The sequence below is a fragment of the Phascolarctos cinereus genome, unplaced genomic scaffold, assembly GCF_003287225.1.
Source record: "Phascolarctos cinereus isolate Bilbo 61053 unplaced genomic scaffold, phaCin_HiC Scaffold_9;HRSCAF=440, whole genome shotgun sequence".
Taxonomy (NCBI): Eukaryota; Metazoa; Chordata; class Mammalia; order Diprotodontia; family Phascolarctidae; genus Phascolarctos; species Phascolarctos cinereus.
Window position 1 is genome coordinate 131,891,501 of NW_027556402.1, and position 26,517 is coordinate 131,918,017.

The following is a 26,517-nucleotide window of genomic DNA, read 5'->3' on the forward strand; positions in this document are numbered from 1 at the left end:
GTGCCAAAGCTATAGAAGATAGTATCAAGGACATGCTGCTAAAAGGAACTAGGCTGATCGCAGAGTGAAGTGAGTAAGAAAACGCACACTACAGCTACAACCTATTTTTCCATGCTGATCTTGCGTCACTATCCCCTCACAGAGTCACATGTTCTTAAGTTTCAGCCATATCGGCTATTACCTATACACGGTATTTCACCTCTCACCTCTGCATTTTTACATAAACTGTCAGCTATTCCTGGAATTCATTCTCTTCTCAACATACTTTATAATCCCTAGTTTCCTCAAATGCACTACTCAGACGCCACTCCTTACAAGAAGCCTTCCCCGATTTCCCCAATCCAGAAGGTTACCCACTCCTCAAATTACTTCACGTTTATTTCACACGCCTTGCGTATCCTTATCAGCGCTCTTGATGCTCCTCTCCCATTCCAGTAGAACATAAAGTTCCTGAGGTAAGGGCATGTTTCACTTTTCCCTTTTTGTATCCAGTACCTAGCACAGAGCCTGACACATGGGAAGCTCTCAGAAAGTGCTTATTCCATTGAATTGAGCTAGGCAGCTCTACTGGTTCCCATGAAAAAGAATCAGAAGACATTCTCTGTGGAGAATTTATGAAAAGGCACAGACAAAAACGAAACAAGATGAGAAGCCATGGATGGGTTTCCATTTTAGAAGGAAAATCAGATCCAGCCAAGTGTTCAAGAATGCAGAGCTCTGGTCATGTCACTTCTCCCCACCAAAATCCTCACACCACATATTTTCTCCTGAGTAAAGTTTAAGCCACTTTCCCTGGCTGGCATTAAGGCTCCCACAATCTGGAACCACCCTAATTTTTCAGCCTTATCTCATATTACTTCCTTCCAAGTATCCTACTCCTTAGCCAAACTAAATTTTTTTCCCTTAACCCTGTACTCCACTTTTATGCCTTTTGCTCACATAGCTGTGTGTGCCTCAAATGTTCTCCCTACTCCTCTTCCTTTGATCAATTTTTAACTCTCCTTCATAATCCATCTCCTTCAAGAAATTATCCTGAATCCTCCAATAAGTCACTATCTTCCCCTCTATTCCTATTTAACCCTTGGTTATCCACCGCTCGCTGCTCATGTATTTGTTTTCTACCTAATAAAATACCATTATATGTTATACCCATCTTTGTATGCATCTTATCTCCATTTATGAGTACAGGTATTGGGACTTAGCTAAACCTTTAAATCTCTCCTTAACACTCAGGGCAGTGTGAGTATGTATTGAAGGTTGAATTTAACTGAATTGGTTTGAAATTAAAATCTACTACATTACAACACATCAACACAAATAGAGCACTGCCCTGCCCCCTTTATCAAAGTAACATTCTAGTTATATAGCAAACAATCTAAGGTAAATTATCACCTTTAATTCCTTATAGAGATGTATTCTTTATGCAGAGAGGTAATTGCCCACAATTTGTAAATGCACCCCAGTCCTCTGATTACTTTGAAGATTAAAATAGCTGTTTTCATGAATTCTTCATTGTAGAAAGGAAGAATAAACCTATAATCAATGTCAGGACACAGAATTACATTCACAACATTGCATTCACATTATCAGACACGTCAAAATTCAGTCATTAAACATATTTTGGAGACCTTGGATTTTATTTTATGAATGTATCTGTATTTTTAAGGCCCTCCAGAAAAGACCAATTTCTATACCTCATTGTGAGATGGAGTTAACTCTGGGTTCTCAAAGGCTATGCCAGTGGAACATAAGTTCTGATATGTACTACCAACCAATGAATAGACCAACAAGTATTGATTAAGTACCTACTATATGACACCAATTTGGAAAAGTTTTGAATGCAGACCAAGTGATGGACTGCATGTCTGTTATGTAAGGAACTGCACATCTAACTTCAAAGTGGCTCATCACCCTGTCCTGACTGGATGAATTGTTCAGCTATGGTAACTTTTAAATACCATTTACAAAGTAAAAGAATGATTGCTATCTGTGTCACTGGAGGGAGTACTCACATTGATGAAATCACAGATGGTTAATACATTGGAGAAGTATTAATGAGACATAAAAATACAATAAGTAAATAAAATATAAGCAAAGTACCAAAACTTTAAGAAATAAAAACAGCATAACATTTTAGACATTGCTTGTTTCTCATCATTGCCTCAATTTATTCATAAGCAAGACTTTCTTCATCACTAAAAAGTAAAACAAAAAAAGTATTAAAATATGTAAGAGTCTATAGAATGTAAATATGTCCATAAGTATATTGAAGTGAACAAGCACCATGATCGTATCACAAGAGGTTGGAATTTACTTGAACAAAACATATGTCATTTTTTCCCTTTAGGAACAAGTCCTGATGTTCTCCAAAAAGGAATAATGAAAATTATAGATAATGTTACGTGCAATAAAAAAGAGGTATATGATGGTGCCGTAACAAATGGAATGCTGTGTGCTGGGTTCTTGAAAGGAAAAATAGATGCATGCCAGGTAGGTAAATGTACCAGTAAAATTGGGTGGTAGGAATATTAATATTTTGCTTATGGTAAAATACTACTTCATGAAAACCCTACTTGTATTATCATATTTATAGTTTTTCCATGTCAAATTAAACTGTCTAGCTATTTTAAAAATTTGAAAAATTTAAGCAATATTTAACATTGAACTAATCAAACCACAATCAACATTAACCATAATAATTATTGTTATATTGATATCAATACCAGTTATGTTCAGCTACACCACCACCCCCAAGACAAATTGGGGTCCATAATAGCATTGGCCAGGATGAAACTCAATACACATTATATTTTGAGGGTTCATGCAAGATGCTTGATTTTATTTTTAATCTAGGCTATCTGTACTAGCAGTGCAAAAGTTAAGCTAGGTATGCAAAAATTGATTTTTGTTGGCAGAAAACCTATACTCAAAGTCTTTCAAAATTTGTCCTTGGCTGGAGAAATCTTTAGAATTTGGGGTCACCTTCCCAACAAAATGAGAGAGGGCTTTTAGTCAAGGGTTTGAGGCCTTAATGAAGTTTTATGGCAAGCTAACTTTATGAGATTCAGAAGCAGAAAGACAACTTTTAAGTGAAAGGAAATTGAAACAAAGGCCCTGAAAAAGAGTGTACAAGGTATGCTGCAGCCATCAATTAATCAATAGGCATTCATACCAAGCACCTTCTATGTGCACAGAACTGAAAGATAGTGAAATACAAAAACAAAAGTAAAATAATCCCTTGAATAATCTTGGGAGACAACATATATATATATATATATATATATATATATATATATATATGTATGTATGTATATGTGTGTATACATACAAAATAAATACAAAGTTAATTCTGAGAAAAAGACATCATACAGAGAAGGTAGTGTATATGTATGTATGTATGTATGTATATGTGTGTGTACACACAAAATAAATACAAAGTTAATTCTGAGAAAAAGATATCATACAGAGAAGGTAGTGCTTGAACTAAATCTTTAAATAAACTAGGGATTCTAAGAGGCAGGGGTAAGGAATGAGTGCATTTCAGGAATGGAGAGAGGGGGGAGGACAACTGATGAAAAGTCATAGAGTTGGGCAATGAAGCATCCTGTTTGAAAAATAGTAAGAAGACTAGATTTAAGTTGATTGTAAAATGTGTGAAAGGGAGTAATGTGTAATAAGACTGGAAAAGTAAATTAGGGCCATGTTGTGAAGGGCTATAAAAGTCAAAGAGAAGGAAGGAAGGAAGGAAGGAAGGAAGGAAGGAAGGAAGGAAGGAAGGAAGGAAGGAAGGAAGGAAGGAAGGAAGGAAGGAAGGAAGGAAGGAAGGAAGGAAGGAAGAAAAAGTAGTTGATTCAGATAAGAAACAAAAAATAAAAAGGATGTAAAGAGGTAGACAAAAAAGTAGAGGGAAATCCTACCATGTTTTCTAGACAATAAGAGAAGACAACAAAAAGAAAGGAGAGAAAAAGGAACATTAAACATGTCAAGTTATGCATTAAGAATAACACTCTTGTCATTTTTAGGGGCTTTGGAAAGAGTTTGCTAATATTAGAAGGCAGAGCTGGGCCACTCCTTGCCTCCCCAGCACTCCCAACAGCCAGGAGAAAATAAATTCTTGTGGTCCAAGAAGTGATTATGAGAATATAGATACCATCAGGAGAGAAGTCATCCAGGAATGATTAAAAAAAAAAAAGAAAAGAAAGACTAATAGTGAAGGTTAACGACTCCCTGCTGAGAGGTATAGGGCTATCTATGTATCTATCAGCTGGAGCAAGCACGTCTATAACATGACAGAGCCATCCAAAGCTTGTCAAAACTGAAAAATACTTCCCTTGTCTTGGTGATTGACATAGGGACAAATGGTACCAACATAAGGAACTCAGAATACAATGCTAAGGATTATAAAGTGTTGAGTGAGGAATTGAAGATTTTAGAAAAGTGGGTAATATTTTCTTCATTGTTGCTCATGGAAGGTAGGAGTTTCAGAATAGAAATTATAGACCTTTCAGTGTTAAGAAGGACCACAAAGATCAAACAATCCAACCCATATTTGCACAAGAATATCTTCTACCACATACTGGACAAGTAGTCAATCTATCTTTTGCATGGAGATTCCCAAGTGAAGAGGGACTCATTACTTTCCAAGGTAGCCTATTCCACTTTTAAATAATTCTAGTTGTTAAAGTTTTTTTTTTCCCTTACATCAAGTCTACTTTTACGTTTATGCTATTTTCACCAATTACTCTTGGCTCTTCCATATGACAGTGATTCAAAAACCTGGAGATGATTTTCAAGTGTCTCCCTCCCCTCAAGTATTCTCTTCTCCAGACTAAACATACATAGTTCTTTCAACTGATCTTCCAATGACATGAACTCAAGACTCATCACCATTCTAGTCATCATCCTCTCAATAGCCCCCAATTTATCAATGTCCTTCCTAAAATGTGGATGTCGACTGACCAGGACAGAACACAGAAGGAAATAAACTCCTTAGTTCTGGACACTATTCTTTTCAATACAACATAAGAGTACAGTAGGTTTTTAATGGCACATATCATACTTCTGACTCACATTGAGCTTGCAGTCCACTAAAATCTACACATCTTTTTTCAGACATGGTATTATCCCACCATGCCAGCTACCCAAGAAGTTGGGTTTTTTACTCCAAATATAAGACATTACATATGTTCCTATTAAATTTTATCTTACTTGATTAAGCTTTATGTTCTAGCCTGTCAAGACCTATTTTGAACACCTACCCTCTCATCCAGTGTGTTAACTACCCCTCTAAGCTTTGTGTTACCTGCTAAACAAGACACTGATAAAATGTTAAACAGCACAGAGTCAAGCACAGATGTCCAGAACACTCCACTAGAGACCTCCTTCCAAGTTTACATCTAGCTGATAATGAATGACTGCATCTCTTCGTCTTGTTCACAAAAAAATCATCTGAGACTTGGTCAAACATCTTGCTAAATTCTAGGTAAACTGGTTATAGCACTCTCCTGATCTGCCAGTATAATTAGCCCATCAGAAAAGTAAATGAGGTTGGTGTGACATGACCTGTTAAGTCACATAGGTAGTAAACATTAGAGACAAGATTTGAAGTGAGTCCTCTGACTGCCCAGTGGTCTTTCCACTGAACTGAGAAATCACCTAAACAAGTAAAGGATAAAGCACACATAACAAAAGAAAAAGTTCATGTAAAAAAAAAAAAATCTGGGGTTCTTGAACATTTCAGGAAAAAAGCTAAATTGATAAGTAGGATACTTTAAGAAAAGTAAAGTGTCTAGAAAGGGAAGGGAGGATCCTGTTATACTCTGCTGCTCTGGTCAGATATCATGCTTTGTTCTAACATATATATTTTAGAAACAACAATGACGAGCTGGCACTCACCCAAAGGAAGATAACCAAGTTGATGAAGGGACTGAAGACCATGTCATACAACAACAGAATAAAAGAACTAGGGATGTTTAGCCTAGAGAAAAGAATACTTAGGAGGGACCTGATAGCTCAAGTCAGTCAGTCAATAAATATTTATTAAGCACCTACTATGTACCAGGCACTGTGTTCTAAGTTCTGGCAATACAAAAAGAGGCAAAAGATGGTCCATGCCTTCAAGTAGCTCACTAATGAATGAGACAACAAGCAAATAAAGGTGTACAAATAAATATATGCAGTATAAATAGGGAGCAAATAAGAAAAGGAAGGCACTAAAATTAAGAGAGGTTAAGAAATGTTTCTGTAGAAATTGAGATTTTAGTTGAGACTTAAAGGAAGCCAGGGAATCCAGTAGATGGGTATGAGAAGGGAGAACATTTCAGACATGTATCATTCTAGACATGTAACATTCCCGACCAGTACCACTGGATTAAAGGGGTCATAGTAAGGAGTAAGGTGTAAGAAGGTTCAGGAAGTAGAAGGGGGTTAGGTTATGAAGGGCTTTGAATGCCAAATAGGAAATTTTTTTATTAAATCCTGGAGGGAATTGAGAGTCACTGGAATTGATTGGGGGGTGGGAGTTGACATGGCCAAAATGACATGGTTGAAATGGCTTTAGGAAAATCACTTTGGTGGCTGAATGGAGGATGCATTGGACCAGGGAGGGAGACCTGAGACTTGAGACAGGCAAACCCTTCAGTAGGCTATTGCAATAGTCCAGGTGTGAGGAGATGAGGGCCTTCACCAGGGTGGTGGCACTATCAGAGGAAAGAAGGGAATGTATTCAAGAGATGTTGCAAAAGTGAAATCAACAGGCCTTGGCAACAGATTGGATATGGGGGGATGAGAAATAGTGAGGAGATGAGGATGACAGCTAGATTGCCCACCTGAGGATCTGGGAAGATGGTGTTGCCCTCCATAATAATAGGAAAGGTAGGATGGGGGAATTTTAGGGGGAAAGATAAATTCTGTTTTGGACATGTTCAGCTTAAGATGTCCATTGGACATCATATTTTAGGTGTCTGAAAGACAGTTGGAGATGCAAGATCAGAGGTCAGCAGAAAGCTAGAGCAAAATAGGTAGATTTGAGAATCGTCAGCATAGAGGCTGTAATTAAATTCTTGGGAGCTGATGAGATCCCCAAGTGAGTGAGTAGAGAGAGAGTAGAGAGCCCATCTTGAGACCCACCTATGGTTAAACAGCATGATCTGTGTGAGGATCCAGGAAAGAAGAGTGAGAAGGAGCAGACAGGTAGGAGAAGGGTCAGAAAAGAGTGGCATCCTGAAAAGCTAGAGAGAAGAGAGTATTACGGAAAAGAGAGTGAACAACAGTGTCAAAGGCTGCAGAAAGGTCTAGACTCTAGAGAATGAGAATTGAGAAAAAGCTCAAGTATTTAAAAAGACATCATACAAAAAAAAAAAAGATCAGTTTTATTCAGCTTACCCCTGAATGCAGAATAGTAGGGTAAAAACAGCAATTAGGGGATGAAAGTTGCAGAGATTTAGGCTGGATGTAAGAAAAAAAGCTTTAGAGCTATCCAAAAAAATGGAATTGTCTACTCTCAAGAAGAGCCTGCAAAGTGTGGCCATTTGAGAAGAATTATGTAGAAGAGATTCCCATTCAGGTATATCTGGCACTAGATGACCTTTGAGTTCCTTTCCAAATCTGATGTTCTGTAGGCTTTTTTGACTCTTCAGAATTTATGGGGACCAAACTTTAGCCATAATAAGATTCCTTGCCACTTTTGCTTCATCAAAAAAGGAAATTGCAAGATTACTGAAACCGTACATTCAACTAACACCATCCATCATTGTTTAGAGATTTTAATTTTTAAAATGCAACCAATAGTTTGATAAAAGCACTACAGTTATCCCTTCTACATCATGGGATTTAGGGGCACAGAACTCCCACAATCTGGAAAATCCACGTAAAATTTTTTGGTCCTCCCTTTGTACCAGTGAAAAAGTCTGTATTTTTTCTTTTTCTTCTATGGGTTGTCTACAGTACCCTATTGTAAAATTTGGGTTGATATACCATACTATACATATATTTCATGCATTTCTGAATTTCTAAACTTTTTCTGTATCATCTGTTGGCCTCTGTGTGTCATCTGCACCTTCTGCAAAACTCCCAAAATATCCTCACTTACTTTCTTGTGCTAACCCAGGATATATCAAAACGATGATGAGGAAAGTCACAATGTGGAAGGAATAACTGTACTTTTTGTTGGAAAGCTGCACTACAATTAGTCTTCAGCACTAAAGTTTAGGATGTTTCATGGATGATATGTTGTAGAGTTTCTTGGAAGTTCCAAATGTAACCTCTGCAGTGACCCTCCTTAATTGAACCAATTTTAAACCACGGACATTATATATATATATATACCATGCTATTCTAACAGTAGGACTGCCCAAGGCAATGATTCCTAATGATGTGAACCAGTCCTTTCAAAAGACTTTTATGCCACCCTTCCCTTTGAGATGAGGAGTAGAAATTTTTAAATAAATAAAATTCTAACTAGGAACATTAGAAAGTGACAGAAATTATCAATATCTGAGATACTATTATAAGCAGAAATAGCTCTAGATGGCAAACAGAATACCACAATTCAGTTATATTGATTAAATATGATAACTACTACTTAGTAAGTAACTGTCCTACAAGTAAAAATTTGAAGGTTTCCTCACTGTTAGTTATTGTGCCTGAAGTGTCTGACTACTGCCTTGCTGGGTTCTTCCAGTAATTACGCACTGAATCTACAGACTCTTTGTCAAAGTAGTGCCCTGTGAATTTATACATCTCTGGGCATCTTCCTTGTAGGTGTCAGATGTCCATTTGCATCTCCCTGATATATGAGTTCATGTCCTTCAAACAAGGTATAGGGCTCCCCCCTGGCTTTTCAACAGTTCTGCCTTATCTGTGTCCTTAGGGAAACCTCATATTGTTGATCTGACTCACTGGGGATTCTGAAAGATACTATTTGTCTGTCTGTGCTGTCAAGGCTAAGAAGACAACCACTTTATTAGTCTCATAAGGACCAACTAGCAGTGGATGTGCTGCCTTTTTTATAGCTTACTGGGACTCAAGCCACGTTACATGTTAGTGAGGCAAGTGTCTGGGATAACAGAAAGAGTACTGGCTTTGGAGTAAGAGGGCATGGGTTCAAATCCCAGGGCTGCTGCTTACTACTTGTTACCTTGTAAAATGAAGATAATTGCACTAGATGATATCTATCATTCCTTCCAGCTCTAAATTTGTATGATTTGGAGAGGTAGAGAATGAATAGGTGCTTCTGAAAAAAACAGTAACTGGTAATATAAATGATGTCCATAACACAGAGACTGAGAAAACTCTTGCCAATGGGGTCAGTGAAACAAAGAAGATACACATTTTAAAATCCACATATGAGACATATCAACTCCCACTCAGGCTATAGAGAGTTACACTGTGGTTCTACTTACATTGAAGGCGAGGAAGTTCATATTCTGAAAGAAGGGCCACATGGGAAGAGTATATTATTCAAAAATCCATCTAAAAAATTTCTATTCAATTCATCAAATATTTATTAAATAAATAATAAGGCAAGGAACTGTACACATAACAGACCCAGTACATACCACTTGGTTAACATCCCAAGAAAGTCTTTGAGTTCAATCATATTGAGAGATTCTTCAGATATGTACATGCTTAAGACAATAGTCATACATGTTATGTCAAAAATGATAGGGAGGGGCAGCGAGGTGGCACAGTGGATAGAGCACCAGCCCTGAAGTCAGGAGGACCTCAGTTCAAATCCAGCCTCAGACCAAACACTTGACACTTACTAGCTGTGTGACCCTGGGCAAGTCACTTAACCCCAAATGCCTAAAAATAAATAAACAAATAAATGGACAGATAAATAAATAAATGGAGTGAAATGAAACAAATAAATAAAACTGATGGGGAAACAAGAGCTGGAACTTGACTTCATTCATATAGAAAACTCCCAAGTAATAAAACTCCCTTAATAATGCAGGAAAGCAACGTCTCTGCAGCTTAGAATCTTAGAGAGTTGCATTGAGCCCTGAGAGTTTAAGGAGCTTGCCCAAAGTCACTGAGCCATTATGTGCCAGGGGCAAGACTTGAACCTAGGCCTCCCTGGTTTGGGGGTCAACTTTCTATCCACCATGCCACATTGGATTAACAATGATATCTGTCACATATAATATTTTAGGGTTTGCAAAGTGCTTTATACATGCTCACAGGGACACAGCTTATAACCACCAGAGGCAGCATACATACCAAGCTTTCTGTTGAGTCCATGTCTAAAGGTCTTCCCAGTCAGTGAAATCAATTCCCATTGTAGTATGAGTAAAGCAACCTAGCCTAATATTTTCTCACAGGAGTAATTGCCAAAGTTGTTGAAGTCACTATTCTTTCTTCAATATTACAGTGATGTCCTTTTCAACATTGCTGACTACAACTCATAGAAAAATTTCTACTCCTCATCTCAAAGGGAAGGGTAGTATAAAAGTCTTTTGAAAGGACTGATTCACATCACTAGGGATCATTGCCTTGGGCAGTCCTACTGTTAGAATAGCATGACAACCAAAAATTTACTGTGGTGTTCTCTGAGGACAATAAATTTACTAGAAAAACAGAATCATAGATTTAGAGTTGGAAGGGACCTTAGAGGTCATTTTACAGATGAGAAAACTGAAGTCTAGAAAGACTAAATGACTTTGCCCTGGGTCACCCAGCTAGTAAGTGTTTGAGGCAGGATGTGAATCCCTGTCTTCCTGACTCAGCATCCTAAACAATATCCATTATAGGAGACTGACTGCCTCTCCTACTAGGGTGTTCTCTGATTAAAATTAACTTAAAATGAGAAATGAAAGTCATTTTCTCTTGACCTTACCTGTGCACCAATTCAACTGAAAGCTAGAAACATTCCTTATGCTCTAACAGAAAAAATAAAAATCTTAGACTACACCAATTATGCTGGCACTAAAGCTTTAACGGCACCCATGCCAAGGGCTGCAATCAACTCAATATTCTTGCTGAAGGGAAGGTTTTAGCAAGGTTCCATGTGACCCCAATATACCAACAGTTGATTAATAGAGCCACTGCCCATATCGTCAAGGGTCACTCCTTTCAGCTCAGAGTTTCTGGTGCTCCTAGAATTTTCCAATATTTCATAAAGATTGTTTTTTCTAGGATCCATAGAATCATAGAATTTTAGCATTAGAAAGACCCTTACAGATCCTCTCATCCAACCTCATTTTATAGATGATAAAACACGTTTTCCAAGTTTTAGTTTGCTTAAACTAGGTTAATCTTGGGTATTAGTACATGAGGATAATAGAATCACAGATTTATATCTGGAAAACAGGTACCATAAAGGTCAAGTAGTTCAACTTCCATATTTCAAAGGAGGAAACTAAGGTCTACCTATCTTCAAAGTCTTCCTCTATTTATGCCACACTGTCCCTACTTGCCTTAATATACTCCAATAATTCAGTGGATCCTTGATCTCATTGACAAAAATAACAGTGAAGACCATAACCCAGGCAAGTTTACACATCCAATGTAATTTTTGTCCATCTTATCCAAAAAGTTCTGCTTAGAGGACCAATTACCTTGTAAAAGGTCTTCCTCTAGGTTATTTAGTTTTACATGGTTACACTCAGGCTATCCATTGCTTGCCTTGCATTGAATGCTGTAATTTAATGGAATGCCAGGACATTAAGAAGCTAAAAGGTCTCTTTTAGCTTCTCAAATGGTGGAAAGGCATCATGTATTATGGGGAAAGTGCTGGATTTGGAATCTGGAAAGGAGCTAGGTTCAAATATTGACTGTACTATTTATTACCTAAGTTACCTTAGGTAAATCACTTAACTTCTCTAGACTTCTGTTTCTCATCAGTTGGTGAGGAATTGATCATAGACATTAAGTAGCCCTATAAAGTAGAAAGAAGGCAGATACACAAGTTTTAACAGAGACAGAGACTAGTTATTATTTGTGTGGGGGGTTTTTTGGTGGGAGGGCTAGGCAGTGGGGTTAAGTGACTTGCCCAAGGTCACACAGCTAGTAAGCATCAAATGTCTGAGGCCAGATTTAAACTCAGGTCCTCCTGACTCTAAGGCCAGTGCTCTGTCTACTGCGCCACTAGCTGCCCCAGATTAGTTATTTTTTAATAGTGAGAAAGGTTGATATAAAGAGAATAACATGGCAATAGAAAGGTGAAGCAGCAAGAAAGTTGTGGTCAATAAGTAATGTTTGTTGGGGGAAGGACTGGTGGACTCTGGGAGGCACGTGACTATAGTGACAGGAGCACAATAGCGGTTTTGGAGGCAATTTTCATTCCCCTGTCACTATGGTATGTAGGAGGTGCTCATGAGTGCCTTTGTCTGTCTAAGTTTGTGGCTGTGGGTTGACTGCTGCAGTGCTCCCACATATTAAGATGGGGAAATAAGTGATGATAAAGCTGTGTCAAGCTAAATCAAGCCAATAAGCATTTATTAAGTGCCTACTATGTGCAAGGCATTGTGCTAAGTGCTGCAGATACAAAAAAAAGCCAAAAACCATCCCTGCTCTGAAGGATCTCACATTCTAATGAAAAAGGCAACTTGCAAAAAATTATGTACAAACAAGATAAATACAGGATAATAATCAACAGGGGAAAGGCACCAGCTCTAAGAGTAATCAGAAAAGGCTTGTTGCAGAAGCTAAGACTTGAAGAAAGCCAGGGAAGCAAGGAAGCAGAGATGAGAAGAGAAAGAATCCCAAGCCAGGGGGGATGGGGACAATCATTTCCCAGAGTCAGGCGATATAGTGTCTTAGTCAGATCTAGTTTAACATTGTTTTATTTGAATGGTGTCTGCTGAGACTACTTCCTGTTTCCCATCCCTAGAAGCAGGTGGATAACGGACAGAAGAAAAATAGAAAGCAATGCAAACAAATAGAATATAATTAACAGGCTACCTAGTTGTGTGAAAAAGATAGTCTTCAACTTAACTAAGAGGGTCCCATCAACTTGGGAACGGCTGAATAAATTATGCTATATTCATTTAATAGAATACTATCCTGCTGTAACAAATGAAGAAAGAGATGACTTGTCTGAATTGATGTGAAGCGAGCTGAACCAGGATTAGATAATAACAACATCATTCAAGGACAATTCTGAAAGCCATTATTTCTTGCAAAAAACTGACAATTCAGCATATTTTACAATACACTAAGAGCTCAATTTCATCCTGACTTGACTGGTTTTGTAAACTTACTAGAACATAGACTGAAGCTTCCTATTAAGTATTCTGTAGGGGGGAAATGCAAAAAAAAAAAAATTAATAATATGAACAAAAAGACAAAGAGAAATATTTATTCTACTTAACAAATATTTTAAAATACCTTAGATATTCCATGAATAGCAAAACAATCAATATGCATTATTATCTATCGATTAAAGCATTAATGAGCCCTAGTGAGCAATCAATAAACATTAACTAAGCCCCTATCATGCACCAGGCACTGGGCTAAGTTTTAAGGACGTAAATAAAGGCAAAAGATAGTTCCTGCTGTTACAGAACTTACAGTATAATGGGGAAGACAACATACAAACCATATACAATATAAATTGGACGTAATGAGCAGAGGGAACTAAAGGGGATCAGGAAAGACTTCCTGTTGGAGGTAAGATTTTAGCTGAGACTTGAAGGAAGCCAAGGAAGAACAGCAGGAAGAAATGAAGAGAGAGAGATTTCCAAGCATAAAGGACTGCCAAAGAAAATTCACAGAATCAAGAGACAGAGTTTCTTTTGTAAGGAACAGCAAGGACGTTGGTATCAGTAGATCACAGAGTACCTGGGGGTGGAGGAGTGTAAGGTGTAAGAAGACTAGAAAGGTAACAGGGGAGGCCAGGTCATGAAGAGCTTTGAACACCAAAAAGGATTTTATATTTGATCCTAGAAGTGATAGGGGGCCACTAGAGTTTATTGAGTTGGGGGTGGAGCAAGTATTACATGATCATAGCTGAGTGGAGGATAGACTAGAGTGGAGAGGGACTTGTGGCAAGGAGACCAACCAATAGCCTATGGCAATAGTTCAGGCATGAGGGATGAGGGCCTACACCAGTATGGTGGTAGTGTCAGATGTATGAGATTTTAACAAAGGTAAAATTGACAGGTCTTAGCAACAGATTGATTGCAATTATTGCAGTATTTTTTGCAACATTGCAATAGCAGTTAAACTAATCTATATGGCTTAAAAATGAGATCTCAATAGTCAATGTAGGAAGGGCTGTGACTGTGATACAAATTAGACAAACCATTCTGGAAAACAATTTGGAAAAATTCACACAGACATAAAAAGAGATGATTATACCCTTGATCTTGTCATCACCCACAAGTTTTCCATTTCCATGTTCACGAACTCTGAAATTCCTTTATCTCATCATAATCTCTTATTGTTCCATCTTTCCCTTTGCCTCACAGCTCAACCCAATTCTTCACTCTCAGACCCCCAATCCCTCCCACCTCCCAGTACTTTCTAAACCATCACTCCTACTCTAGATACACATTCTTCCCTTTTCCATCTTGACCCCTTGGTGAACAAGTTCAACTCTATACTATCCTCTACTACCTAGTCCCTTGCCCCTTAATCTTATTACCAATCTTTTCCTACCACGTCCTAGCTTTAGACTGTTCCTACCCTACCCTACCTTAGCCATTATTCACATGCTACTGAACAACGCTGGAGAAAATCATAAACCATGCTATCTGGGTCTACTACAAATTTATGTTATACAATTTCAATTGAGCCCTTCCTGAATCAAGATTTTTTTGTGCCTCCCTGATTCACTATGCCACTCAGCATAGCAACTATTCTATGCCTTTTCATCCCTCCTCAAACCTTCCATAATTCCCCCTCCCTCTACCCTTTCAGCTGAGAATCTTGCTTCATATTTCACTGAATAAAAATAATTGAATTGAATTAGTAATTCACCAAGAGCTCCCTCTTTTCTTTATCTCCTCATTTCATATCACTCAGATGCCTTCTGCCACTATCTCCTCCATCACCTATCTCACATGAAGAACTGGCCCTCCTCTTTGCCAAGGCAACTCCCTCTATATGCATAAGGGATTCCGTTCTATCCTGTCTCTTCCAGCAGACTGTAGCCTCTATCATCCCTAGTCTACTTCTAATCTTCAATCCCTCACTGTCTTCCTGGCAGCTTCATGGCTGTCTAAAAACATTCCCATGTCTCTCCCATCCTTAAGGATCCTCACTTGATCTGTTCATGCCTACTATCTATCATATTATAGCACTTCTCCCTTTCATGGCTAAATTCTCTGTGAAAAACATCTATAAACAATGCCTCCACTTCATTTCCTCTCGCTCTCTTCTTAATTCTCTGAAACCTGGCTTTCTAAAGTCATCATTCAACTGAAAATTGATCTCTCCAAAGTTGCCAGTGTCTCTTATTTGATTTGGATCTAGCGGTCTTTTTTCAATTCTCATCCCATCCTTCTTGACCTTTCTGCAGACTTTAACACCGTTGATCACCCTCTTCCCTTTGATGCTCTCTTCTCTCTAGGTTTTCATGACACTGCTCTCTCCTGCTTCACCTCCTACCTGTCTAGCCACTTTCCTCTTCCAAACTTCCCTATTACTTTGTAGGGCATCAGTATCCTCCCCAGCCACCCAGGCTCAAAACCTAGGTGTCATACTTGACTCCATACTCTCTCTTCCACCAAATCCTGTTGATTCTACCTTGGTAATATCTTTCATAAGTGCCCTCTTCTCTTCTCTGACATTGCCACCACCCCTGGTTCAAGCCCTCATCCCCTCATGCCTAGACTATTGCACTAGCCTTTTGATTGGTCTCCCTGCTTCAAGTCTCTCCCCACTATACACTACCCCACACCTAACTGTCAAATTGATCTTCCTAAGATGCAGGTCTGACCATGTCATATACACACACACACACACACACACACACACACACACACACACACACATACACACACACACAACCCCTCCTCCCAGCAAATTCCAGTGGTTCCTAATAACCTCCAGGATCAAATATAAAATGCTCTGTTTGGCTTTGAAAACCCTTTATAACCTGGCCCCTTCCTACTTCTCCAGTCTTCTCACACTTTTCTCCTCTTTACAAACCATATGATCCAGTGATATAAGCCTCTCTTTGCTTTTCCTCACACAAAACACTCCACCTCCCAGCTCTGTGCATTGTCTATGGCTGGCCCACATGCCTGGAAGTCTCTCCTTTCTGATCTCTGCTTCCTAGCTTCTCTCTCTTCCTTCGACTCTCAGTTAAAATGCCACCATCTGGAAGAAGCCTTTCCTGATCCCCATTAATGCTAGTGCCTTTCTTCCGAGATTACCTCCAAGTTACTATTTATGTATACATACGTACACACCTTGTTTGTACATAGATGTTTACATGTTGCCTCCTACAATAGAAGAACAGAGACCATTTTTGCCTGTCTTTGTATTTCCAATACCTGAGCATAGTGCCTGACACATAGTATGGCCTTAATAAATGTTGTTGAACTACTCACTAACTATTTGAGTCACGGAAACACAACTTCAAGGAAAGGTATTGCCCTTCAACCTCTGTCTACACAGCTCATAAATCCCAGGAGCTGATTCAACTTCAAATCTGCTAGGCATTATTTTCCCATTGTTTCAACTTCATCATCATTCACTTTCCTGGACACAGAGTGTGTGTATATGTGTGTGTGTGTGTGTGTGTGTGTGTGTATGCATATGTAGGTGTGTGTGTGTATATACACATATATGTAGATACACATATATATATATATATATATATATATATATATATACATACACACACATATCATTTTGACACTTTATAGAATAATCACCTTGATATAGTACCATCTATGGACAAAAAATTTTGCCACTAAAACTCCCTGGGCACTATTAAAATCAATCTTCAGGCAGAAACATAGGATACCTATATACACAGGCCTAGTTGTTCATTCTTCAATTAGACATGATGCCTAAACCCAATGTAAGGCCAATCTTAAAGGTTTTCTGCCCTTCTGCTTATATTTAGGTGAAACTCAACGATCCATGGTATATTTCTTTTACAATAACCCAGGGGCAGGCCTTAGAAAACTATTCAACGTAATGCACAAAGTTGCCCATAACTTCTGGTGAGCATAATATGCTTCCAAGGAATGAAAATGTTTTAGGCCAAAACCCACTGGGGGTATTCAGAATGCCTGCTGGCTGTCATCCATCAGTGGGTAGCAATAATAGCAGCTTTCATCATTTACTTAGCCCCCTTTTAAGGGATGTGATACCATCTTGGTAGTAGATATCCTCACTGAGTTACCTAACTTTCTCTCCCATGTTGGATCCCCCACAACAGCCAACACAACCCACCTATTTCTGAAGAAAATTTTGCAGCTCTCCAGCCTACCCTCTAATATCATCTATAACCAAGGGACCCAATTTTTCTCACACTTCTGGCCTACAACATTCATGCCCTTTGTGTAAGGATTCACCTTCTATAGCATATTACACTCAGTCAGACAGACAGAAAGCACAAACTTAATTAACTCTGCTATAGTATCACCAATATACATCAAACTATTCAGGATAACTAGGAAGAATTTTGTTAAAATAAGCCACTCCAATCATCTAGCCAGAATATACCCTTCTATATAAACTTACCATTCATGTTTTTCCCCCAGTACTCATATAGCAGGGTTGATGACCATCTGAGAAAGTTAAATGATAAATAGCCCACTCAATATGTATCCAAAGTGACAAAAATAGGTCATTGAACATCATATTGCCAGGAAGCATTTGAATATAGTAGTTCAAGTATGGCACTCTTGTCCTGACATCCACATCAATAGATATTCCCTAAAATTGGTCAAGATGTCCTATCCCCATTACACAGGTATTCAGTCCTGTAGCCTACCAGCTAGAACGACCCTTGTCACTACATATCTTCCCTATGTCCCACAATTTTTTGGTACATTCAACCCCAACCTATAGTCAATCAGTCAATAAACATTGATTAGGCAACTTCTACATGCCAAGAATTGTGCTAAGCACTGCAGATACAAAGAAGGGCAAAAAGCTCCCTTAAGGAGCTCACAATGTAATGGAGGAAACAATATGTAAAAGACTGTGCAAACAAGCTATATACAAGATAAAATGAAAACAATCAACAGAAGAAAGGCTCTAAAAATAAGAGGGATTAAGAAAGGCTTCCTGCAGAAGTTGAGATTTTAACTGAGACTTGAAGGAAACCAGGAGCCAGAGATGTGAAAGGAGATCATTCCATTCATTAAGCATGGCCAGTGAAAATGGCTGGATTAGGGAGATTGAGTCTTTTTGTAGGAATAGCAAGCAAACTATACAATCAGAGTCTTCAACCACCTCTAATTCTGGATGGACAGGGGAGAAAACACATTGTCTAAGATATCTCTGACTCAAGGAGGCAAAAGAGGCACCTCTAATATTTGCTGGACCTATAAGGGTATGTGCCCAAGAAAAGAACACGGGATCCAGCACACACAGTATGTGCTAGAATTAGTAGAGGCATTTTCCTGATATCATCCCATTTGCCATACCTTTGAGGCCCAGAAGGCATTCTGGGATAGTAAAAATGTGTAAGTCCATGGCCTGATGAGTACAGCTAAGTCAGGAAAGATCATAGTAGGGCCCACCCACAACCATGTTGGCATTTTAGCACAGGGTAAGAGCAGGAAACACATTCCATAGCATTGAATTCATCAGCATGAGGATGCTTTGCACAATGTCAAGCAGTTAGTGACTTCTGAGTTTGGGTTAATACATTTCAATGATTGTAAGCTACCAATTAACATAAATTACCTTATGGTTTTAGAGCTATGCTTAATCACATAAATAACAGATGGCACTGAGGCACCAAGTGCTTACTAGTTATTAAGAATGTCATCAACAGAAAAGAACTTTGCACACTTTGACAAAGAAACGTTTTCTGTGACAGGAGTCAAGAAGTCCATTTCCACCATCATGCTTTTATCTTTTATCTTAATCTTTTTAAAGCACTCATTTTTCAGAATAAGGATATCGCAAATACTGCAGTACATCAAAAGATGAAGTCTTTTGTACTCTATTCATGACATACAGACAACATGTCTTTGTCTATAAGCTTAGAAGAGTGTGAAAGGTATTGCACTGAACCAACTCTTCCTACAGATACCCATTTGTCAACTCTACTAGAAGTATTAGTGATAAAGGACCTCCCTCACAACTACACCCTTTCTAGGGTATGAGGGATCCTGTTTAGCCTGTGTTTTGAAATGACTATGGGAAGCAGTGTGGTATAGTGGAAAGAATTTGAATCTGGAAGCAAAAAACCTGGGTTAAAATCCAGACTCTGCCACTTACTTGTGTGACCTTATAAAGACATTTAACTTCCTTGAGCCTCAGTTTCTTTATCTATAAAATGAAAGAGTTAGACTAGATGATCTATGAAGTCTTTTCCCTCTAATGGACACTAATGGAGGGCCATGAGGAATGCAATCTGTTCACAAGTTTTAATTCATTCTTTGCAGTTCTGCCAAATTTATCTTCCTCCAAGTGAAGGGACTGCTTATCCAGCTCAAGTACTATTTTACTTTTATCACTATATCCTCAGTGTTTAGCATATATTAGGCACTTTATAAATGCCTGTTGATTTATTAACAAGTCTTCAACATGAATTACCACACATATAAACTATGCACTCTATGGGAAAATCGCTTGTTATTTCAGGACGTAGTCATTATGTTATCCTAGCCACACCATATTAGGCACATACAGAATTGCTGATATTAAAACACTAGTTAAAATGTTTATCTGCAGCCTGAAATTACTCATAAAGTATTTTTAATTATATAAAAACATAACACTTTCCAAGCTACTTGGTATAAGATGCCAGTTACTAAATTTTGGATGATTATTTACTAGGCCTTGGTCAAGGTTCAAAATTGATTTTATGGGTTCAATCCAGGGAATAACATCTTGAGTGTGACAGATTCTATCCCAAAATGACTCAAAATTCTTGTCATCTCAAATCTCTGCTACAGCAATCACAGTTCAGTGCCAGTTATTTACAAAACATTGATTGCTAGACACTATCACTTCAGATAGCTGACTGCACTTTTTCCTCAGTTGAGTTCAGCCAATTTGTGGATGGAACATAATCTGAATTGACATTATTGCAAAAATAAAAACAAATGTTATCTTCCAAAGAATTACTAAAGGGACATCTCAACACTTATATTAACTATCTCCATCAACACTTAGATGAAAGCGTATAAGACTAATAACACTTTAATCTGGATGCTGATCTTTGCTTATTTTTAATTTCATGAATAGGAAATAGAAAGGAAAGCAAATGGAAGAAAGGGAAAAAGGAAAGAGGAAAAGAGGAGAAGAAGAAAAGGAAGGGGAAATAGAAGAAGAAAGGGAAGGCAAGGTAGTGAAAGAAAAAAAAAGTATTTGCTAAGAACCAAAGGGGCAAATGAAGGTAGGTTCCTATAGTATGACTGAAGTAATAGGATCAATTTCAGATAAGGTCTTAAGTACATATGGATAGATATCTGGCACATCTATTAATGATGCATATTCTCTGAGGAACGTGCATGGGTATTTGGCAGTAAAAGTAACAATGTGAACATAGCAAAAATACACACATAAATAGGAGATAAAGTGGAAAGAGCTAGTAATCCCACTAGGATGGTGAAAGGATATACAGGCATGAGATATGATAAGGGTAAAAGAAATAAATACATACCTGTTATCAACTGTTGCTTACAGAGAGGCAATAAGCCTCTCTGTAAATAACATAGTAAATGGAATCAGAAAGACTAGAGTTCCAATCCTTCCTCAACCACTTACAAGCTGTATGACCATGACCAAGTAACAACTTTTCTGAGCCACCATTTCCTCTTCTATAAAAAGAGGATGATAATACCTATAATATCTACCTTACAGGGTTTTTGCAAAGTTCAAGTGAAATTATATACATTAAGCACTCTGCAAACTTTAAAGTTATGATGTATGTCAATTATTATTATTGTTGCCTACCTTTATAAAGTCTATAAAAACCAGTGTGGGCAGTACCTCACAGTGATAAGCAAGTCTGGCCACTCATCCCTGCTTCAGCAGAACAAGTAAGTCAAGGACTCCGTGTGGTTTGCCACAGATAGAATACCAATGTCTTAAGCATAAACCTGGTTCCTTTGGAATCTGTTCCTTCAAGTCCACATCACAAGAATCATGCTTTGTAAATTGCTGGGAGAATAGAGATCCCTTTGAAGAGGGTGAGATGGAACTCTTGGCCTGTTTCACCCTGGTATACTCAGATGGGTGACTGGTGTAATCACACCAGGTGTGACTCAGGTCAGGATAAAAGGAGACTTTGCCACTGAATAAACATGGCTTCAAACTAGGGCAAGGCCATTCCTCTCCTAAAGAACGGTTCCAATGCACTTCAATCTCCATTTATTAGATACCTTACCTAATTAAAAGTTTTGTGGTCTCAATTAATTGCAAAGTGATCCTCCTAGAGCTAAGGTTCTTAACCTGGGGTCCACAAACTCAGAAAAATATTTGCCAGCTATATTTCAAAAGAATTGGTTTTCTCTGTAATCTTATATATTAATTTTATGCACTTAAAAATTCTTCTGAGAAAGGTCCATAGGCTTTATCACACTGCCAAAGGAGTCCAGAACATATTCCCCTCAAAAGGTTAAGAATGCCTGTCTTACAGTTACTCAGGAAGAAGAGAATTATTAAAAGCCTATCCAATGAAGCAATAATGGAATTGTTTTTTCAGGTACATGTCATGAAGACTCAAAAGAGCCACAGGGAAAAGGAAATCAGTAATTTTTCTCTTGCCATGTCAGAAGCTTCATAAGCCTCTATTGTTTAAAAGATTATGTTAGCTTGAGATATTACAAGTTTTTGTTAATGGCTTGTGCCTTTTGAGATCTAATAATCATATGTAGAAATCAGCAGATTTCTACACTGTAATTTTCCCAAAATGGTTTTTGGTATAATGGAATGCTAGCCGATTGAAATCCTGCACATTCCTTGCTGGTTTCGTGGACACCCACACAACAGATTATCATTACTGGATGTTATAGTGGGGGTTGCTTTTGTGTGTAAGTTGGACTAGATGGCAGCTAAGTTCCTTTCAAATTTTAACTTCTTTGATTCTGTTATTTTATTTTAAGACATATCTTGGAACCACTAAATTTGAAGAAGTTGTTTTGAAAAATTCTACAGAGATACAGAAAAATAAATAAATTAGGAATTCATTATGACATTGAGATAGCTTGTTCTCTCCTTACTCTTATTCCTCCATTTCATATCGTCTTAGTAAAAGGAATAGAACATATAATGAACTATAATACTTGTGTTACTTTTCTTTCTAGGGTGACTCAGGTGGACCACTGGTTAGTTCAGATTATAGAGGTATCTGGTTCCTTGCTGGAGTCGTGAGCTGGGGAGATGAATGTGCTCTTCCAAATAAGCCTGGAGTCTATACTCGAGTCACTTACTACAGAAACTGGATTACGTCAAAAACTGGGCTCTAGGTCAACAATTCCTTATAGATTAAAGCACACACATCATATAAAGTCTTTTAACTGCTAAACCACAGTTGACTAAAGATAAAATTCCTTATGCATGGTAAGAACACAAATTTAAGCAGATACAATTCAAGGCTTGAATTTGTTCACCCATACCAACAATATGTCTTTGGGTATATTAAGGGACAAAAATGCCATTTTAAAATATAATCTTTTACATAAACTACACATGTGAATAAGTTTACTTAATGAGCTTCATGAGTTTTTAAATGTTAAAATTTTATTTTAAATATTACGCTTTTTCAATTTCTACTTATTTGCTTCTTTGGCTAGCAAGGGTAAGCAAATTAAAATTTCCAATATACAATCTATTAATAGACTACTTCAAGGTGTGACAACAGATATCATCAAATAACCTATAGATGCACAACCATAGAGCTAATAGCAATACCATATTACTATATGTTTATAAAATCTTATAGCCAAATAATATTATTCACAAAAAATTCAAAATGTCCATGTTACAATACATGGAAATAAGCAGCATGTGTTAGCTATCTAAAATACTTTGGGGACACATTTCTGACATTCTTAATATGTTACATTAACATGTCCCTCTCTCTGTATATTGATTTTCTCATCTATTAAATGAATAGGCTACTCTTGCTGCATATGAAAATACTAAATCTAAAAATAATTTTAAAAATAATTTTGAAACTTACAGGACTTAGAACTGGAAGGGAATTTAGGGGTGCTTTAGTGCCAATTGTCCCTCATTTTTACAGAGAAGTAAACTAAAACCTAGAAAGGTATAGTGATTTGCCAACTTCACACAAGTAGTAAGCAGCAAATTTGAGTTTCAAATCTGAGTCTTTCGGCTACAAATTTTTGTGCTCTTTTTCTTATACTATATTGCTTCTGACTATTTGCTAAACTCTTGAGTAGCCCACTTGGGATATATTCCACACCCTGATAAATGATTTAAATAGATAACCCTGTATGATAACTTGCAAAATTGGATTCATTTTGTGAAATAAAGCAGTTGTCCTTTCTTATAAAGTCAGTTTAACTTCATTTGAAACAATGTAATCATAAACTAGTATGTTTTGGATTTTATGCATCCAGGAAAAAAAAAAAGCTATTGGATAGCTTGGCAGAACATATATAAAAATCATAGTTGTAATGGTTATTTTAGATTTTTAAAAAATGAACTACATATACTATATCTCTATAATAATGCAGGCAAAATGCCATTAAGATGAATGCAGTTATAGCAAAAACTTAATTAACTGGAAAACCTCAAAAATGAACAGTTCTGGTTTTAATTGAATTTTCTGTTTAGCTTACAGCTTTTTGAATTCCTTGTTGAAAATCTTTTAAAACGGTCAACTTTCCTACTTTATTAAGTACAACATAGTGAATGTAACTCATTATTTCTTTGATGACTCAGAATCCTTTGCAGTGCCTGAACATGAAATTTCATTGTGCATTCCTGTAATAAAGGCGTAAAAAATGTAAGAGTTTAGGTTGAATCTTTACTGGACCCAGAATAATTCTGAACAAAATCATATGAATTTTACTAAACCCTTACTATCACCTTGCTTTCTTATCATTTGTCATTTTCTACTAAAAGTCAATACAAAAAAAAAGTCTACTTGAAGATTCTGGTTAGTTGGGTACCACCAAATTAATTTTTTATTTGAAAAAGAGACTGCCTAAAATCACAATTATTTGGTAATGTGGTAAGAATAAATCCTACAGGACAAATAATATTGTAGATTTTTTCTGATTCTTTTCCCTATAAAAGTTACTCTCTTATAACAAAGGATGTGATAACTCTTCAAATTATAGTCTAGGTGAGAACTGACCTATAGGTGATGTGTTTATTCTTCACATCCCAATAAAACACCCATTCCTTCCCAGACAAAATCCACCTAAATTCTCAAACCACCTACCAACACAAAGAACAGAAGTAGAAAAAGGAGAGTAGGCAGAGAGAAGGGGAAGGAATGACTGCCCTGTCTTCCCCTTCCTCTATGAAGTTCAAAGCATTTGCAGACTATCAGCTTTGTTTCATCTCTGGATCCTGGAGATCACAAATGTGATTTTAACAGTACATAACCTTTAAACGAGTTATGCTACAACAAATAAATTTAGATGTCTTTGGGGTTTATTACTAAAGGGATTTTTGCCTATAATGCACTATGGTTACTAGTAATATGATGAAGTTTTGGGGGTTTTTTTCCCCCAATATGGCTTTCTTTAAAGAAAACCAGCTTGGTGAGTTCATTTATTCTCATTTTCATTTATTTCAGTTTCGTATACTCAAAAACAACCAAGTAATCATTTTCTTCACATTCAGCACCTAGCTCAGTATCTCGGAAAAAAAACCCAACAACTTTAATATGCACTTGTGGAATTATTCATTTAAAAGAATTACTGAATTAGGCTAGAGTACCAAGAAAGAAGTAACAAAAATGAAATGGGAATATAACACACAAGAATTGCTAAAAATGAGGTTAGTACTAGAGGCAGTTAGATGCTATTGTTACGTAAAATTAAACCACTCAGATGTACTGACAATCTACTTGATATAAATCGGTGAGGCCAATATATACATATTTTTTGAATTGTATTTTTAAAGTAAGGACTGATGTTATGTAATGCCGGCATCCTCATACAACTCTATAATTAATACAAGTATGGGGAGGCTACCCTTCTATAACATTTAATCTAAATAAACTTTGCCAAAAGCAAGACATCTCACCATAAATCTAATGTATTTGGAAACAATAAAGTATAATGGATTTTTGTTAGATTTCTTGAGTTACTTCAAAATAATTCCTGTATATTTTATATTCCTTATGACTGTAAGGTAGTGACTAATTTTAATTTTAATTAAAATAGTTTAAAGTCTTCTTTTCCTTTGTCATATATGTGATTATATATGACTTTGATTAATAATAAATAATCATCTGTCTATGCTATTTCATTGGTTTTGTGATATTGTACATTATTTTTCCATCTATTAGGCTAAAATATGGACCTTTTCATTTATAACTTCCTGTTACTTTACTTTTTACTGTCCTGACTCTTTACAACTCAATTCTAGAAAAAGAATTTTCATAAAGCCTCAGAGTAGGTTTCCCAAATAATACAGAGCACTCTGAAAAAAAAAAAGCATATGAATTTAGTGTTTTTATTCCCACCATAGTAAGGTTTATAAGCATTATGTGGCTTTGATAATTTTGCTTTCTGAACTAGTTTTTAAAAATTGCTATATATCTCTGGGGAGGCAGGATAGTGCAATTGAAAAGCATTCAATTTACATTTAAAGGACCTGAGTTCATATCCCACGTCTGTCACTTACTATCTGTGTGTCATTGGACAAATCACTTGATCTCTTTAAGCCTCAGTTTCTTCATCTCTGATCAATGCTATGACCAACATCAACTCCACAACACCAACGACAAAGCATGTTTCCCACCTCTAGGTGTAGATGAGACATTCTATAAGTGCAGAGTGAGAAATACATTTACAGACAGTACTGCTGCAATAAAAACTGGGTTTGCTCAACACATTTTTGTTAAAAAGAAAAGGTTTTTTTTATTTTGGGGGAGAGGCAGAGTTGGGGACAAGGATGCGGAATTAATGATAGTGATACAAAAAATGGGGAATAAAGGAAATAAAAAGAATGACAATGAAACATTTTTCAACATAGCAGAGACAGGGTGGGGGGTGGGGAGGAGAGTTCAAAGGGCAATACAGACAAGCAAGACAATACTGTTACCACTACATTAAATTTAACATACAGCGACAAATTCCAGCTTTATGACCCTGGACAAATCACACAACTTCTCAACGTCCTGGCCAACTAAAACTATTAATTCCAGAAAAGGGGCCAGCCTACATTGTAGAGGAAATTTCCTTTTTAGGGATTTCCCATACTGATGAAATCACAAGTCAATCT

At 37.1% G+C, this 26,517-nt stretch overlaps 1 protein-coding gene across 1 annotated transcript in view; it reads left to right on the plus strand.

Annotated features, from left to right (window-relative positions):
- Positions 1-22,553, plus strand: part of LOC110217399 (transmembrane protease serine 11C-like) — a 109,825-nt gene extending 87,272 nt beyond the window's left edge. The window contains exons 9-10 of the mRNA XM_020999792.2: positions 2,348-2,490; positions 22,392-22,553. Coding sequence (XP_020855451.2) covers positions 2,348-2,490; positions 22,392-22,553 — 305 coding nt within the window. The remainder of the gene's footprint in view (positions 1-2,347; positions 2,491-22,391) is intronic.
- The last annotated feature ends 3,964 nt before the right edge of the window (positions 22,554-26,517 follow it).